This window comes from Pleurodeles waltl, chromosome 8 (assembly GCF_031143425.1).
Source record: "Pleurodeles waltl isolate 20211129_DDA chromosome 8, aPleWal1.hap1.20221129, whole genome shotgun sequence".
Classification (NCBI taxonomy): Eukaryota; Metazoa; Chordata; class Amphibia; order Caudata; family Salamandridae; genus Pleurodeles; species Pleurodeles waltl.
The window spans coordinates 1,423,531,504-1,423,550,552 of NC_090447.1; the positions used below are offsets into that span (position 1 = coordinate 1,423,531,504).

At 43.5% G+C, this 19,049-nt stretch overlaps 1 protein-coding gene across 2 annotated transcripts in view; it reads left to right on the plus strand.

The window, feature by feature from the left end:
* Window positions 1–18,342, plus strand: part of DYRK1A (dual specificity tyrosine phosphorylation regulated kinase 1A) — a 633,571-nt gene extending 615,229 nt beyond the window's left edge. For both annotated transcript variants that reach the window (XM_069202549.1, XM_069202550.1), the window contains exon 13: window positions 15,238–18,342. In XM_069202549.1, the coding sequence (XP_069058650.1) occupies window positions 15,238–15,855 (618 nt within the window). In that variant the 3' untranslated portion in view covers window positions 15,856–18,342. The remainder of the gene's footprint in view (window positions 1–15,237) is intronic.
* The last annotated feature ends 707 nt before the right edge of the window (window positions 18,343–19,049 follow it).

Sequence of the window (19,049 nt, forward strand, 5' to 3'; positions counted from 1 at the left end):
TATATATATATATATATATATATATATATATATATATATATATATATATATATATATATATATATATGTTCGATGGCATGTGTAGCTGCAGATACACATGCTGTGCACTGTTCCTGCCATCTAGTGTTGGGCTCGGAGTGTTACAAGTTGTTTTTCTTCGAAGAAGTCTTTTCGAGTCACGGGACCAAGTGACTCCTCCCTTTCGGCTCCATTGCACATGGGCATCGACTCCATCTTAGATTATTTTCTTTCCGCCATCGGGTTCGGACATGTTCCTCTTCGCTCCGTTATTCAAATCGGAAAAAGACTATAAATCATCGAAAAGCGTCAGTATTGTTTGAAATCGGGAAACATCTTCCATCGACACCTACGAGACACCCTTTCGGTGGCCCTTTGGGGCTTCCGCGCCCAGCTGAGGCCCGGTCGGCCCGACCACAGACGTCATCGAAGCCTAATGGACCGGACCCCTTTCCGTTTCTGCTCAAAGTGCCACGCTAAGTATCCCTATACAGACCAGTATCGGGTCTGTAATCTGTGTCTGTCACCGGAGCACAGAGAAGATACTTGTGAGGCCTGCAAGTCCTTTCGATCAAAGAAGACCATGAGGGATCGGAGGGCGAGGCGGATGCAGATGGCATCGAAAACTTCGGAACACCTCGACGTCGAAGAGGAGGAGATGGCTATCTCCATCCAGGGATCGGACACAGACGACTCAGACGGAGACCGACTGCCTACAGCAGGCCAACAAGTGAGTACGCCTGACCCGACCCCACAGTCAGTCGAAGAAACAAAAGGCCTCGGGGACGCCACTGCCTGAAGGCCATGGCTCGACCCATAAAAAGCAAAGCGGTGACCAAGCAACACCTTCGGCACCGAAAAAAGCCAAAATCGTGCCAAAGTCTTCAGACTCAAGCCGAGAACCCGGCGTCGAAAAATCTCGACACCGACTTGTCGAGTCAACTAAGCCTCGAAAGAGCCTTTCGGAGCCGATGCCTTCCATCACAATGGCCGTTTCGGTGCTGAGAAAACCGGCTTCGGAGCCGAAAAAGACCTCGTACACCGAGGAACATGGGCTCTCTAAGCAGCTAAAAGAGAGGCACAGATTTGAAGAGGAGCTTCAAATTGAAGAGTTTGACCAAACGCAGGCATGGATACAGATCCATAAGGATACTGGGAAGATCCAGACTGCCCCTCCTCTCAAGTTCAAGAGAAAGCTGGCTTTCCAACCACAATCAGAGACTGATCAGCCAAGAGCTAATGTGGCCAGGGAAAAATCGCCAACTAGACATTTTTTGCCAGAACTTTCTCCCCCACATTCGCCAGAAAGGACCGGGTCACCTATTGCCACGCCCACTGCACAGTCACCCACACACACTGTGCAGTCGCAAGATGATGTAGACCTTTGGGACCTCTACCATCCCCCTGTCTCGGACAATAGCCCTGAGTGCTACCCTTCAAAACCGTCTCCACCGGAGGATAGCACCTCATACACCCAAGTCTTGGCCAGGGCTGCTGCATTCCATAATGTTAGCATGCATTCAGAGCCATTGGAGGACGACTTCCTCTTTAATACCCTGGCCTCCACGCATGCCTCCTACCAGAGCCTGCCTATGCTCCCAGGCATGCTTAAACATGCTCAGCAAGTTTTTCAAGAGCCAGTCAACGGGAGAGCCATCACACCGTGGGTGGAGAAGAAGTACAAACGACCCCCGTCAGACCCAGTGTTCATCACGCAACAGCTGCCTCCAGACTCTGTAGTGGTTAGTGCTGCAAGGAAGAGCCAACTCACAATCATCGGGAGATGCACCACCGCCAAATAAAGAGAGTCGGAAATTTGATGCAGCGGGAAAGAGAGTGGCGTCAAAGGCTGCCAACCAGTGGTGTATTGCAAATTCACAAGCCCTCCTCGCACGTTATGACCGAGCTCACTGGGACGAGATGAGTGATATCATCCAGCATCTCCCCAAGGAATATCAAAAACAGGCTCAACAGGGGGTAGAGGAAGGGCAAGCAATATCAAACAATCAAATTCGTTCCACATTGGATTCCGCTGACACTGCAGCAAGAACAGTGAACACGGCAGTCCCAATTAGACTGCACGCCTGGCTAAGATCCTCAGGGTTCAATCATGAGATACAGCAGGCAGTACTGAACATGGCTTTTCACCAGCAACAACTGTTTGGGCCACAAGTGGACACAGCCGTTGAAAAGATGAAGAAAGACACTGACACGGCCAAAGCCATGGGCGCGCTTTACTCGTACCAGTATAGAGGGACATTCAGGAAACCGCAATATAGGGGAGGTTTCAGGCAACAGCCTTCAGAGGCATCCACCTCTCAACCAAAACCCACCTACCAATCCCAATATCAGAGAGGGGGGTTTCGCGGCTCCTTCAGGGGACAATTCCCAAGATCAAGGAGAAAGTTTCAGTCCACTAAGCAGGCCACCAATAACAAACAGTGACTTGCCTGTCACCCTTTCCCAACACACATCACCAGTGGGGGGAAGACTAACATTTTACCACAAACATTGGTCTGACATAACCACGGACACATGGGTCCTATCAATTATCCAACATGGTTACTGTATAGAATTCACACATTTCCCTCCAGATATTCCCCCAAGAGCGCACAAACTGCCAGCGCAACATCTAGACATGTTACAAATAGAGGTGCAAGCACTATTAACAAAACAAGCCATAGAACTAGTACCTCACCATCAAAAAGGAACAGGGGTTTATTCCCTATATTTCCTTATTCCCAAAAAGGACTAAACACTAAGACCAATTTTAGATCTCAGGACTCTAAACCTATTCATCAAATCAGAACACTTCCACATGGTCACACTACAAGATGTAGTCCCCTTACTAAAACACGGAGAATACATGTCAACACTGGATCTAAAAGATGCGTATTTCCATATACCCAACCATCCATCTCACAGAAAATACCTCAGGTTTGTCATACAGGGAAAACATTACCAATTCAAGGTATTGCCCTTCGGGATAACAACAGCACCCAGAGTATTTACAAAATGCCTCGCTGTAGTAGCAGCCCATATAAGGAGACATCACATGCACGTATTCCCATATCTCGACGATTGGCTAATAAAAGCCAACACTCAACAACGGTGTCATAATCACACACAGTATGTAATAGATACCCTCCACAAACTAGGGTTCTCTATAAATTACCAAAAATCTCACTTACAACCATCCCAACTACAACAATACTTGGGAGCAACACAACACTCAGAGCGATTGCCACTCCAAGCCCACAAAGAGTACAATCATTCCAGACCATGCTATCAAACATACAACCAAATCAGCACTATAGTCAGATTTGTAATGAAACTCCTAGGCATGATGGCATCATGCATTGCAATTGTCCCAAACGCACGGCTACACATGCAGCCCTTACAGCAGTGCCTTGCAAAACAATGGACGCAGGCACAGGGTCAACTCCAAGATCTAGAGTTGATACACCGCCAAACACACTATTCGCTTCAATGGTGGAACCCTGTAAATTTAAACAAAGGGCAGCCTTTTCAAGACCATGTGCCTCACGCCATTCTCACAACGGTGCGTCATTGATTGGGTGGGAGCACACCTCAACAATCACAATATACAAGGGCAATGGGACAGTAAATAAAGACAACTACACATAAATCACTTAGAACTGCTAGCAGTCTTCCTAGCACAAAAAGCATTTCAACCTCTTCTAGTTCACAAACACATTCTTGTCAAAACAGACAATATGACAACAATGTACTACCTAAACAAACTGGGGGAACACACTCATCACAACTATGCCTCCTAGCACAAAAGATTTGGCATTGGGCAATTCACAACAACATTCGCCTAATAGCGCAATATATTCCAGGCATTCACAATCAATTAGCCGACAATCTGTCGAGATCACCAGCAAACTCACGAGTGGGAAATACATCCCCAGATACCACAAAAATACTTTCACCAGTGGGGGAAACCAGACATAGATCTGTTCGCAGCAAAACAAAATGCAAAATGCCAAAACTTCGCATCCAGGTACCCACACCCTCAGTCCAAGGCTCTATGGATCAATTGGTCAGGGATATTTGCTTACGCTTTTCCCCCTCTCCCACTCATTCCTTTCCTAGTCAACAAACTGAGTCAAAACAAACTCAAATTAATACTCATAGCACCAACGTGGGCACGCCAACAGTGGTACACCACACTGTTGGACCTCTCAGTAGTACCTCGCATCACACTCCCAAACAGACCAGATCTGATAACACAACACAAACAACAGATCAGACACCCCAATCCAGTAACGCTCTACCTAGCAATCTGGCTCCTGAAGTCTTAGAATTTGGCTACCTAAATCTTTCCAAAGAATGTATGGAGTTCATTAAACGAGCAAGAAAACCTACCACAAGGCATTGCTATGCTAATAAATGGAAAAGGTTTGTTTTCTACTGCCAAGCAAACCAAATCACGCCGTTAGATGCCTCTATACAAGACATTGTGGGTTATTTACTACACCTACGAAAAGCAAATCTCGCTTTTTCTTCCATCAAAATTCATCTCACGGCAATCTCTGCTTACTTGCAGATTAAACACACAAAATCACTATTTAGAATACCAGGCATTAAAGCTTTTATGGAAGGACTAAAAAGGATCATACCTCCAAGAACCCCACCGGTACCCTCGTGGAATCTTAATAGTGTACTTACACGACTCATAGGCCCAACATTTGAACCCATGCATTCTTCCCAAATCCAATTCTTAACTTGGAAGGTAGCATTTCTAGTAGCCATCACTTCACTACGAAGAATTAGCGAAATACAGGCGTTCACTATTGAAGAACCCTTTATACAAGTACACAAACAAAGTGGTTCTCTGCACAAATCCAAAATTTCTGCCAAGTCATTTCACTGTTTCATTTAAACCAAACTGTGGCGCTCCCAGTCTTCTTCCCACAGCCAGACTCAGTAGCAGAAAGAGCACTGCATACATTAGACATAAAAAGAGCACTAATGTACTATATAGATAGAACAAAACCATTTTGTAAAAGTAAGCAATTGTTCGTTGCTTCCCAAAAACCCCATGCTGGTAACCCCATATCCAAACAAGGTATAGCCAAGTAGATAGTTAAATGCATTCAAACTTGTTACCTAAAAGCTAAAAGAGAACTACTCATTGCACCAAAGGCACATTCCACTAGGAAGAAAGGGGCAACAATGGCCTTTCTAGGTAACATACCAGTGACAGAGATTTGTAAGGCAGCCACTTGGTCTACACCTCACACGTTTACTAAACACTACTGTGTAGATGTGTTAGCAACACAACAAGCCACAGTAAGACAGGCTGTACTAAGAACATTATTTCAAACAACTTCAACTCCTACAGGCTGACCACCGCTTTTGGGAGGATTACTGCTTTGTAGTCTATGCACAGCATATGTATCTGCAGCTACACATGCCATTGAACGGAAAATGTCACTTACCCAGTGTACATCTGTTCATGGCATGTTCCGCTGCAGATTCACATGCGCCCTCCCACCTCCCCGGGAGCCTGTAGCCGTTTAAGTTGCAATTAGAAATTGTATATATGTAAATAAACATTCCTTTAGCACAAACTATGTACATACATATCTATTCCATTGCATGGACATCTTTACTATTCTCATTCTACCACTCCTACCTCACCATATGCAGGAAAACAATCTAAGATGGAGTCGATGCCCATGCGCAGTGGAGCCGAAAGGGAGGAGTCACTCGGTCCCGTGACTCGAAAAGACTTCTTTGAAGAAAAACAACTTGTAACACTCTGAGCCCAACACTAGATGGCAGGAACAGTGCACAGCATGTGAATCTGCAGCGGAACATGCCACGAACAGATGTACACTGGGTAAGTGACATTTTCCATATAGATATATACTTCACATTTACATGGACATCTTATTTACTTACTACATTTAGTTGTACATTTACATTCTTTGACTCTATCACTCCTTCTTACACCCTTCTGCGGGAAAACAATTAAACAAAGGTGTCGATGCCCATTCCCACTATTACCGAAAGGAGTCATTCGATCCCGTGACTCGAAAAGAAAGAAGAAAAACAACTTGTAACACTCCGAGCCTAGACTAGATGGCGGGACCTATGCATAGCATGTGAATGTGCAACACTACATGCCACGAACAGACATACACTGGGTAAGTGACATTTTCCACATATATATGTGTGTGTGTGTGTGTGGAGTGTAGATATATATATATGTGTGTGTGTGTGTGTTTATATGTGTGTTGTTAGAAATGGGGTGTGTAGTTGGCAGAGGTATTCACCTTTGCTCAAATAGGGACCACAATCCTAGTCAGGGTAAGTCACACACAATCCAAATTATCCTGTGACCACCCTCTGGTAGCTTGGCACTGAGCAGTCTGTCTTAATTTAGAAGGCAATGTGTAAAGTATTTGTGCAATAAATCATACAGTAACACAGTGAAAACGCCACAAAAATACGCCAAACAGGTTTAGAACAATATGATGTTTTTCTGGTTAAAGTAAGGTCAAAACGATAGTCAGTAAGCACAAGTTGAGATATCACTTTTGCAAGATTAGAGAGTCTTAATTCTTTGAAATCAACAGTTGTCTCTTGATCACACAAAGTACCCGGTTTGCTTAAAAAATAACACACACGGAGACCGCAGAGGAGGAGATGCGTTGAAAAATAGGGTTTTGGAGTTTCCGGCACGGCACAGACGATGCGTCGTTTCTTTCCATGCTGCAAGGGACTTTGCGTCGATTTCTGGTGCGTAGTCTTGGTTCCTCACTGCGGTGTGGGAATCATTTTGACACCCAGGGACGATGTGTGATAATCTTGGGCGTGCGGGACAAAGTCACAGGCGTTGTGTGGATCCAGTATGGTGGTGCATCGAATTTTCTGTTGCACGGCAGGCATTGCGTTGATAATTCACTTGGGAAGTCGGGCTGCGTCGTTCTGGTTCGGCTGTGAATCGTATTTCCGGCCGCAAGGCAGGTGCTTCATCGATTCTTCACTCCGGAAGTCTGGCTGTGTCGTTCCGGTTTGGCTGTGTGGCTATTTTCTCATCGCAAGGCAGGCTGTGCATCATTTCCGGCAGGCTGTGTGGCAATTTTCAGCGCACAAGGAGTTCCTTTAGGAAATGAAATCAATCAAAGCCCTTGGAGAGCACTTCTCAGCAAAGTCAGAGGGCGGCAGGGCAGCAGTCCTTCTCAGCAAAGCAGTCCAGATGAGTCCTTTGTGTAGCCAGGCAGTGCCTCTTGACAGGTTGCAGGTTCAGGTCCAGGTCCAGAAGTGTCTGATTTGGTGGGGTCAGGGACCCAGGTTATATACCAAAAAATCCCTTTGAAGTGGGGCAGACTTCAAAGAGTGGTTTTGAAGTACCCAAGGTCCTCTTTCAGTATAGGTCTGTCTGCCAGGGTCCCAGTAGAGGGTTTGGCAGTCCATTGTGTGAGGGCAGGCCACTAGCCTTTGGAATGTAAGTGTCAGGCCCTCCGCCCTTCCAGCCCAGGAAGACCCATTCAGTATGTAGATGAGTGCAGGTGTGACTGAGTATCCTCTGTTTGCGGTTATCTGGGTGAAATGCACAAAGAAGCTGTTAAAAAGCCCAGCCCAGACGTTGATTGGAGACAGGCTGACTGTAAGGCACAGATGGATTTTAAGTGCAGAGAAATGCTCACTTTCTAAAAGCGGCATTTCTAAAATAGTAATATGAAATCCAGCCTCACCAGTAAGCACGATTTTCTATTGCCATTCTGGCCATACTAAATATGACCTGGTTACCCCTTTCTGATCCAAATGTACCATTCAAATAGTATATGAGGGTAGCCCTAATGCTAGCCAATGAAAGTAGCAGGCCTTACAGTAGGGGAAAACGAATTTAGGAGCTTTCCACTACCTGGACATATAAAACACACCTGTATATGTCCTGCCTTTCACCTACATAGCATCCTGCCTTATGGGTTGCCTAGGGCCTACCTTACGGGTGATTTATATGTAGAAAAAGGGGAGTTTAAGGCTTGGCAAGTATTTCTAATAGCCAAGTCGAAGTGTCAGTGAAACTGCACACACAGGCCTTGCAATGGCAGGCCTGAGACATGGTTAAGGGGCTACTTATGTGGGTGACACAACCAGTGCCACAGGCCCACTAGTAGCATTCAATTTACAGGCCCTGGGGATATGTAATGCACTTTACTAGGGACTTAAATATGCCAATCGGGTATGAGCCAGTGTTACCATATTTTTTGGGAGCGAGCACATGCACTTTAGCACTAGTTAGCTGTGGTAAAGTGTCCAGAGTCTTAAAGCCAGCAAAAAGGAGATCAGAAAAAGAGGAGGAGGAATGCAAAAAGTTTGGGGGGTGACCCTGCAGAGAGGCCATTTCTAGTGTGTGTGTATATATGTATATTTTACCATCATGGCTGTATGTGATGTTATTAAGCTGTCTAATATTTCTTAACACATACTGAACTCCCAAAACTCACTTTTTTCTTTAGAATAAATCATAAACACCAAAAGTCTCCAAGCCATGCAATGTGTTTTTGGGAGTAAAATCTTAAAAAGTATGTTTGACTGAAAACGCCTCAGTTTTTAACATTTAAAAAAATTGAAGAATGAAACCTTTTGCTTCTTTTGTAGCCTGTAAGTGGAGTGAATAAACTGGCACTGCACTTTCGCGAATCCTTGAACCCACACCTTCTAATTATGCCTTCCAGGATAAGTCAGACAGTTCAGCAAAGATTTCCGATCACAGCAGCCAGTGAGAAGGCTGTGTAGACAAAAACAGTGTTTAAATGTGGGGTCATGACCTCCCCTTGGAAAACATACATTTTTTTATGAGATGTGTGCCTTTTTCCATCTTTTCACTCAAGGTATTACCTCGCTTCTCACTGGTAGTATCCATACTGACTTTTGATAATTGCCATTCTTTTTGTGGAAATAAGTCTTGGGGCAGGAATTAGGACTTGTCTTCTTGATTCTCACTTCAAAAAGAAGTAATGGAATATGTCTTGAGAAGCATACAGAAGGCTCAGGTACAAGGATGGAGTGCACCTCCTGGTTCATCATGAGGGACTAGATCGAGTGCCCACAGGATCCCCCATCATGGAGACTGAGCTATCTCCCTCATCTGAACCTTCTTACCCCCCCTCCCCCCCTTTTTGGGCCCCAAAATTATTTTCTTATATCTCAGTTGTTCCAGTTGATATCTAATGTTAAGATGTCATGGTTGTCTTTAGCCCTCAATGCGAAATGTAGTTATTTATTCAAACCCCCAACATCGAGTTTCTGTAATGTTGCAAGAGTTCACCTTTGGCACATGTTGTTAAAGGGTTGTTCCACAGTGACTGGTGTTTAGGCCTGAAAAAGGATCAGGCTGTGCCTGCTTCCCCAGAGCCTTGAAATTCCTTGGCCAAAAGAGCTGCATGTCTTTCTGCATATTTCACATGAGCCAAAGTCAATCCCAGGAAAAGCACCACCTATCTCTGCTCATTCTTTTCTTCTGCCAGATGACCGGTTAATTCATAGAACCTAAGAGGCGTTAAAGTATAACCCTATAAGACTCTCCCAGGAATAAACAATTAAAGGTGTATTGATCACTGCTCAACTCAAGTGCAATAAACTGACAAAAGTTCACATTACGAAAAGTGTCTGATGCTTAGCACCCTTCAAAGTTACGATGGCAAGTGTTTCCAGTGAGCAGCATTCCTTTTCTTCCTAGAGATGTTTGCCTGTAGCTGCTTCAGCCACCATGGATAATAGCACTGACATGAACAAGTACTCCAAGAAATCGAACACTCCTCCTCCCTGACATAGCTACTTTTTTTAAAGTGCTGACTAGTTGCAATAGAAGCTGAAAATTGTGACTGTGACTTAAGTTTATGAAGCCTCTGCCACATTTGAGACAAGCAACTGGAGACCTTAGTTCCAAGATTCCTGCAACCGACCTCCACACTTACATGATTTATTTTTTCCATTTCAGAACTGTGGAAAGAAGAATAGAGCCAAATGCAAAGCTCTTGTTTCACACCCTTTTTGCTCCTAAGCATGCAACTTTCAGACTTCCTCGAAGTCTAGGTTGCAAAGAAACCTTACAGTGCTTAGAGCTCCACCTCATCCGGTTCCCTAAATAGAGAACTTTCCACAGACAAGAAATTATGCCAGATATAAAACAGGATTGTGTGAGCAGCTCTGGCATTGTGGACGGTTGTCGATGTAGCCCAAGGATCCTGTTGCCATCTCAAGCAGGTGGGCTGGCGCTTCATGGTGGCCCTCTCCGGGAGTGGTCGATGCTGTAGCACGAAGTCGGGTTGATGGAACTTTGCGTTGGCGGGCAGTACGAGCGACGAAGTTTGGGAACCAACTGGCCCATTCTCAGTCACCAAGAGCCAAAAAACCTCAATACTTGAAGGTCAGGGCTTTACTCCAGCTGGATCTGGGTGCTGGGTCAGGTTGTTGGGAGCCTGTTATGTCCCTGAAAAGGATGCCAGTAGAATAGTCCTTGGAGTCATTCTGGGAGACCCAAGTTCAGGTGTAGGTCCAGTCCTTCTTTCTCAGACAGGACAACAATCCAGCAAGGCAGCAGTCCAGCAGGGTAGAAGTCCTTTCAGCAGCACAGCAGTCTTCCTGGCAAAGTCTCCACAGGTCCAGAATTGTACTGAGTTGCTGTCTGAGGTCTAGTATTTATTCCTGGACCTTTTGAGAAGTGGAACAAGCTTTTAGAGGTTTCCCTTTGAAGTCCACAGGCACACCTGCCTTCCCTGTCCTGGGTCCATGCTAATGACAGGGCAAGGCAGATCTTTGAGCGGAGGCAAGATACAACCTATTCAGTTATAATTAGGACTGGTCCAACCTCTACCCTGCCATCGTGCCAGTGATGGCCCATCCAGGCGCACCTAAGCTCTCTATTGTGTGTGGCTGTCTAGTAGGAATACACGAAGCCCAACTATCAGCTACACCCAGTCATCGGACCCAATGACAAGCTGTTGCCATTAAATGGCTAAGGCAGGAAAATGCCAACTTTCCTTCTCCCTACCCCGTCAGATTTTCACTCCTCAGGTCATTTACACTGCAACCTTTCACCCTTCATTCCATTCATCTTTACGTCAGTCTTTTCACCTTTCTGCCCATCCTTTCACCCTTCCTTCTTCCTTTCACCCTTCTGTTCCATATTTACTTTCTACTGCCTATTCTTAATACTTGCCATTCTGTCATTCCTTCTTGTTCTCTTATTTGCACTTTATTTGCACCATTCGAAGTATAAATATAAATAAGTATAAATATAGTCCACAGGACTGTTTACAATTTTCTATTCTTCAGTGTCCATAGGCATACCCTATGATGGACTCCCAATTTTAATATCCCTGTATTTCCTTGAAATAATTTCCACACAGTGTTTTAGTAGTTAATGGTTTATCCTCCCAAACAGGGATTCCAGGATATTCAGGCTATGATACCGATGTTTCATCCTGTATCCCAAGTTTCAGCGAGACTGACTCTGAGGCTGCTGGGCATCAGGGCATCCTGCTGGTGATTCATGTCAGTTGGTATATTGGGGGTGTGCAGTGGGGCTTGAAGTTCAAGTGGATGCAGCCTCGGGGAACCTCTCTGACATGATCCAGATTTTGGAGCGTACCGCAATGGAACTGCAGTGATGGTGACCACAGCCATGTGGTATTGCAACAAAGCAAGCGGGATGGGGTCATGGACCTTTAGTCAAGAGGTGCTGCACCTCTGGATGTGGCTGGACACCAGTGCATTTCCCTAGTGGTTCAGTACTCAATGGGCCTCTGAATGCCAGAGTGGACGAACTCAGCCGCCTATGTCTAATGAATCACAAATGGCATCTCCATTTCGAGATGGCAGAAGGCCTTTTTCAGTTGTGGAAAGAGCCTTGGTTGGATCTGTCCACCACCGCCAAGAATGTGTAATGTCATCTGTTTTGAGTGTCCAAGGCAGCTCTCGCTCTGAGACGTTTTTTGTCTCTAATGGAGCTCCTAACTCCAGTACGCCTTTCTGCCAGTGCTACCCCTGCCCAGAATTCTCAAGAAGATCAGGAACTACCAGGCCCAAGTAATTTTTGTGACTCCAGATTGGGCATGGCGCTTTTGGTACCTAGAACTCCTGAGCATGAGAATCAGTCCTCCAATCAGGCTACCTCTTTGGGCAGATCTCTTGTCACAGCAACAGGGCAGGGTGCTGCACCTAAACCTGCAAATACTCCAGTTTCATGCATGGAGATTGAGCAGCAACAGTTGACAGCTTTTGACCTTCCACCTGAAGTCTGTAATATTATTCTGGCAGCCAGGTGTCTCTCTCACAAGACAGTATTCACCTGCCACTGGGACAAGTTTGTATCGTGGTGTACAGAAAATACAGTTGATCCCATAGCTGCACCGCTTTCACAAGTTCTCTTATTTATTCTTTCTTTGGCCTAGCAGGGCTCTGCTTTTGGCACCATCAAAGGTTACTTCTCTGCCTTTTTGCTGTTGACAGATCAGCCATCCCAGTTCATGTCCCCTATTGTCGATAGATTTTTGAAAGATCTTCAATGAGTGTAAGAAAAGCAAAAACACCTACCTCCTATAAAGGTTCCAACACCGGATTCCTAAATGATATTGTCAACGTTGAGCATGGAATATATCCTTATACATACAATAATAAACGATTTCAAAATGTTTATCACATTTTTTTTTTTTTTAAATCACCAATCACTATATATAAATAAGAGCGCTCAATGGACATAAAGTGATAAACACTCTCTGCCATCATTCATACCCACATGTACCACATACATCTTCAATGAGTTCTCCACTGATGCCCTTTGTCCCAGGGCTGTCAGGCCCAATATCATTCTTACCCGCACCACGCAGGATCTGAGTGACTGGACTTCCTGAGCGTGCTCCTTCACCGCCGCTGGAGTGGCAGCAGTCAACTCCAATGAGTTCACTGCACGCAGCCAAGCGTGTTGCACTCAGCTGTCGGAGTCATCATTCCTGGTCATGCCTCCACAGTGCCTGGAGATTCTCGATGGCTCCTCTTTGCAAGTTGTCACAGGTTCCTCTCGCAATATTGAGGGCTGGAGGAGGAATATGTAGCTCCTGGTGCAATTCCTTCATCCTGGGTCGATAGGTAGACTGAAGTCCTTGGCTATGGCTCCTCCTGCAATATGGGGTCACAGTCCATTACCACACAGGGCTGCAGCGGTCTTCTCACAGCAGCCTCTTGGCACATGGGGGCACTACTTTCCCACTATGCACAGACTCTGGCCTGACCAGTGAACGATGTACACAACTGAATTCACAGTGGCCCTCCTTTGGCATACAAGTGTCACCAACTTGGTTCTGCTCATGAACAATGACCCGACTGATGCAGCAGCCGTTTCCTCACCCCTAACAGAGGTAGTCCACTCGACAGGACGTCCTACTGTACCTTGCTCCCATCAGCACCTCTCCTCTGCTTCACATGGCACACAGGTAGTGGCAAGCAGGCAGATACTGTTGTTCCAGGGCATGTGATCTTGGATTCTCTGGGTGCTCTCCTCTCTCCCAGCAGGGAGACTACCAGGCCAAGGCCCTAAGTCCTGGTAACAGACGTATTGCAAAGCTTCTCCTCCTCACACAATCCATCTGGCTGCTTGGTAGATATCAGTTTCACACCCCTCTCCATAAGTACAAGGCAGTGTTGAAAATTCAACTGAGCTGTCAGATTTTCAAGTTAATCAGAATATTTTATTGCCAACCAGTGCTCTCCTGATATAGTGTTTCAATTCTGTTTAGACAAAACAAAAGAGATTAAACAATTTGAACAGGTTTTTTTGAATTATGATCCAGTTAGTCTTGTTTTCGCTCCCTACTAAATCACCCGCCAAGTGGATAGTATCTTATATTTTACTATGTTGCTAGTTAGCAAACAGAAAGGTTTGTATAAAGTTTAAAGTTCCCTCTATTAGGGGAAAAGACTCCAGTGCTGATGGTCAGGTTGCATAGGCCTCCTTATGGAATCTATTTGGTTATATCACTTAGGTTTTTTGTTCATTCATCTGCGTTTTTGTGTTGGATGGACTTGCTGTTCTGTTTGTTGCTTACGACTATTATTTGCCTGTAATCTTAGTGTTCTCTTTTGTAGGAATCCTCAGTCATAAGCAACCCTCCCACTTCCTCAGACAAGTAAATAAAAACCCAGGATCCTGTTGTGTCGATAAAATGAACTAACCTAAACGTCGCCTGCTTAGAGTGGTGGGATTCTGTAGGAGTGGGATACCTTTAAGGCATAGTGACACTTTGGCAACCTGTCCTTAGTAACTTGTATACTAGCATAGTTAGTGAATTGTTTTTTGTCACTTTCGTTTATGGCATTGGATTTTTAGATGTTATTGGCACCTCTTTTTATTAAATTAATTAAATGCGGCCAGTTTATCCGTTTTTATTATGCTGCAAAGCTAGATATTGAGATCGTGATGGGAATGTACAGATTCAGGTTTTGTTAAAGGGCAGAATCGGTTTTGCACTCGTAAAGATTATATCAGACACCTTTTTCAGTTTGAAAAGTACACAATGAAATGTATTTTGACTGACTTGGCTGCATTTTGTAAATTAAGATAGAATGGTCCATCTTATAGATTTTTTTTAAAGATAGGATATTTTCAAATGGTGTTTCTGTGTCCAGAGATATTCTTTTGTTTATAGATTCTGACAGAATACCCATGACTCAGAGCTAGTATTATGAATAACTTACCCTCTCTTCTCAGTTCGGAAAAGTTGTAAGAATTGCCAATATTTTCACCAACTACAATACTGTAATTCTTCACTAAAATCTAAAATGTCTATAATGCTATGGTTGGAGTTTGAAAAACGATAGTTCAGACACAGGAGCAACAGCAAGCCCTGTATTCATACATTAGTCTCCTGGATTGCCCCATTCTTCTCATCCGATTTGTATACTTCGGCCCAAAAACATCAATCTAACCAGAAATGGAGTTGCTGTTGCATTTCTCTTGTAAAGTGTTCTGAGATAAAGTAGAAGTATGTGAGCAGTACTATTCAGTGTTCATTAACTCAGTGAAGATTAATGCAGTGGCGAGCTAAGGTTAGAGGTGAGTACTTTTCCCTTTCTCAATTTGACTTTCAGAGATTTGCATTATAAATTATTCAGCCACAAATATGTATCTGTTAAGTCATATATGGATAAAACTGAAGTATTTGTTTTCAATTGTAGGTGCGACCACAGTTTCCTCCTCCTGTTGGTTGGACTGGTACTGAAGATCCAATAAAGGTGACGGTTGAAACCCATCCAGTTCAAGAAACAACCTTCCATGTAGCTCCTCAACAACAGAATGCATTACATCACCAAACAAATAGCTCTCACCACCATCACCACCACCACCATCATCACCACCATGGACAGCAACATTTGGGCAGCAGAACAAGGCCTAGGGTCTATAATTCTCCAACAAGTAGCTCTTCTACCCAGGATTCTATGGAGGTGGTTCACACACACCACTCCCTAACATCTCTGTCTTCCTCAACTACTTCTTCCTCTACATCTTCCTCCTCTACCGGTAATCAAGGTAATCAGGCATACCAGAATCGCCCAGTGGCAATTAATGCCTTGGACTTTGGACAGAATGGAGCCTTGGACATTAATTTGACAGTCTACTCTAATCCACGCCAAGAGACTGGCATAGGAGGGCATCCAGCGTACCAGTTTCCTGCAAACACTGGGCCTGCTCATTTTGTAACTGAAGGACATCTGACAATGAGGCAAGGAATTGATAGAGAAGAGTCTCCAATGACAGGAGTTTGTGTTCAGCAAAGTCCTGTAGCTAGCTCGTGACTAATTTCAAACTAGGTTTGTTTGTGTGTGTTTTTAGAAGTGGTGTTTTCCCAAAAAGAGCAAGTGCAAAGCTGCTTGAATCAGGAGGAGATAAACACACTGAACCGCTACAAGAGGGCAAAGCTGACTATTTTTTTAAACTTGAAAAGATTTCAAAGAGACAATTAAGTGAAAGTATTTTTATTATTTTTTTAAAGAGCCATATCCAAATTCATGTTTTTTGGATTGCTCAGAGGTGGTGCCTCTCCTTTTGCTCTCCCATTTTAACTTTCCACAGCCCAATCACTTTTTATTTTGTTTTGTAATAATCAGCCACAGATATGTGTACTATCCATAGCCTGTTGCCAACAAGATAAAAACAAATATATAACTGCACATTTACAAAAAATGGGCCCTATGAGTCCTTTTGTGTGATTTGGGGATTTGAAGCCTCCAAAATACGGGAAAAGAAAAGGCAGCACTGTCTTGGAGGGGTCCCTAAGCAAAATGCATCTCTTATTGTATAAAGGGACAGTTGCAATGGAATGCAGAAGGCACATCGAGCATGCTATGTGGCGGTCATCAGAGCTCTCCTTGTCTGAACCTACTGAGGAGTAAAGCAGCAGCTAAAATGAAATACTGTTGGGCTCGCCAAATAGAGGCCACAGTCAGGTAGTGCTGGAACACGTCCAGACTCATTACTAAGTTGCACTGAGAAGCAATCAAAAGGTTTATATTTGCCTATGTTGGGGAGGTCTATGTGGTGGTCTTTGGTATAACCTTTGGCCTTATGGATTTGGACTCTTGAGTTAGAGCCTACCATTTCAGATGCAATCACTTTTGGACATGCTTTTGCAGACAGTCCTTAATGCTGAAAACACAGAGAATGGGTAATTCAAGAGGCCTTTCTTTTAAAATAGACTTTTGTGACCCACTGTTTGTAGGGTATTGCAAGGTCACTTTGTGTGTGTCATAAATTTGACTTCCTTATTGGTTGAAGGTCGCAGAAGTAGTAGTTTGCGTTTGATGGAAATAACTACAACTGTGTTCCTTCCTGCTTTTATTACTTTATTTTGCTTTTTCTCAGCACGTGGTATCTCCACCATTACTTCTGCACAAGAGGTCTTCTGTTCATTCTGAACATTTTTAAAACTGCAGAATTTTATGTGACTGCTTTTTTTTGCCTCACAATTATGCTGTGAATTTTACAAAAATTTATTTTCCTTTTTGATAATTTATTGTACCAAAGCTGTTTTATAGCACATAGATGTCTGTAACCAATAATGTAGCAGTTCTGCACTTTTACACAAGGTGTAACTAGACCATTTTTAAACGTCAGTTGAAATTATGGCTGTACTATTGCTTATACAAAACTGGAACTGTTGCTGAACTCATAGCCATACATTAATAGCAATCTGTGTACTGCACATATTAGACCTTATTCAACAGTATCGTATCTGTTACACTATAAGCTTTTGTTCAGGCTCCTGAAGTTATAAGGGACACTAGATTCAGAATATTTGGAAACAGCCGGCGATGTGTATTCCCCAGTAACGTAAGATGATGTGAAAGCATGGACAGGCCCAAAAGAATACTATGAGTTAAAGCAAAGGCAATGTGAAGTTTGGGAGATGTGAGGTGATATGGTGGTTTTTAAAAGGTGCCTCATTGGTTAGGGTTATGCTGCCTTAAAACAACACAGTCGACTAGGCTGTTGCTTAACGTAATGCCTTTTATGGGTGGGCATTACAAAAATATAATAGTGACATGTAATCAGAGAACTATTTTTTTATTTGAAATGGGATAGGGAGATGAGCTGAGACATAATAAACAATAGTTTGGTTATTCAGCACAGGGAATATATACTGGGAAAGCCACGTGAAATCAGCTAGGGATAAGCAATGAGCAGTTTGTTTTTACACACTCAAGGCGGTCTGGACATTTGCTGTTCCTAGATTGAAGAAACGAGGCTGTACATGTCATAAATCCCATTTTTACCAAGTGCATAATCTTCGTGTATTGAATTGTTAAGTATTTTTGAACTGAATTCAGAAATGTTTACATCCATGAGTTACGGAAATACAATGTCTTGAAAATTTTAAAACATTAGCAATATACAAACAGGCCCAGTACTTTCTGCGGACTAAGAATGTAAGATGGAAAAACATGAGGGTCAATTTGTCAGTGCCCATTGACACACTCTAGCAAGCACCAAAAATGTGAGACTTTAAAGGAAATATTATTTACTTAAAAAATTACAAAGCCCAGTAATTCTGCACACTGTGTTATGTTACAGTCCAGTTTTGTGTGCTTTACTGCACAGTTTGGTTACAGGACTTCTGTGCATTGTAAACTTAAACAGCATGGAAAAAGGTAATATACCTGTGTTCAGATTGTAAGATCTAGTCCGGACTTGCTGTGTATATTGTAACGTTAAATGAAAAAAAGATAAGCCCTTTGTATTATAGTCATGCAGTCTTATGTATGATAAACAGTTGAATAATTTGTCCTCAGACTCTTAACTTTTTTAATTTATAAAACAAACGAAAAAGTCTGAAATAATTTTACTATCCATTTATGTTCTTTCTCATACACTTTCTTTTAATGTGTTGATATGTTGACTTTGCAATTTCTCAGTGTGTATTTTCACGCATATGACAGATTTCAACATGCACTTAAAATAGCTACTGTTGTTCTACAGTATTGGATCATTCTTCTAGATTCACCTGTTTTTAAATTCATATGCTTTTTAATTATTCCCATATGCCATGCAGGTAGTCTTGTGTATAGATAACACAGAAGTATCAAAAACTACATTTCCTACTTTATATCCGCTGTTGTAGATTTAAACTCCTCTCTTGGAGGCCATCTTCAGAGTTTTCACTGCCTCTTATGTGCAGTGAGTCCTCAAACAGCTCTGCTCAGATTTGTGACAAATTTAACTGGAAAATGTGATGCACCACCTAGCGGCTACAATTTATCTGATAGAGACTTCTAGCTGCAGATTCCTTACCTTTGAATTTCCCCCAGGTGTCCGCTTGATTCAGAGAATTTCCTGAGCAGCACAGCACCCCAGCGCGCCTTTACGTGGTGTTGATCGTCTCCATCGTCTGCCCCGGAAATGACATTGTGGTTCCTATATAGGCACCACCCAGTGCGCTGTCATTTCTTTTCACGCCAGCTAGCACTGCGGCGAAGAGAGCTACCTCACTATG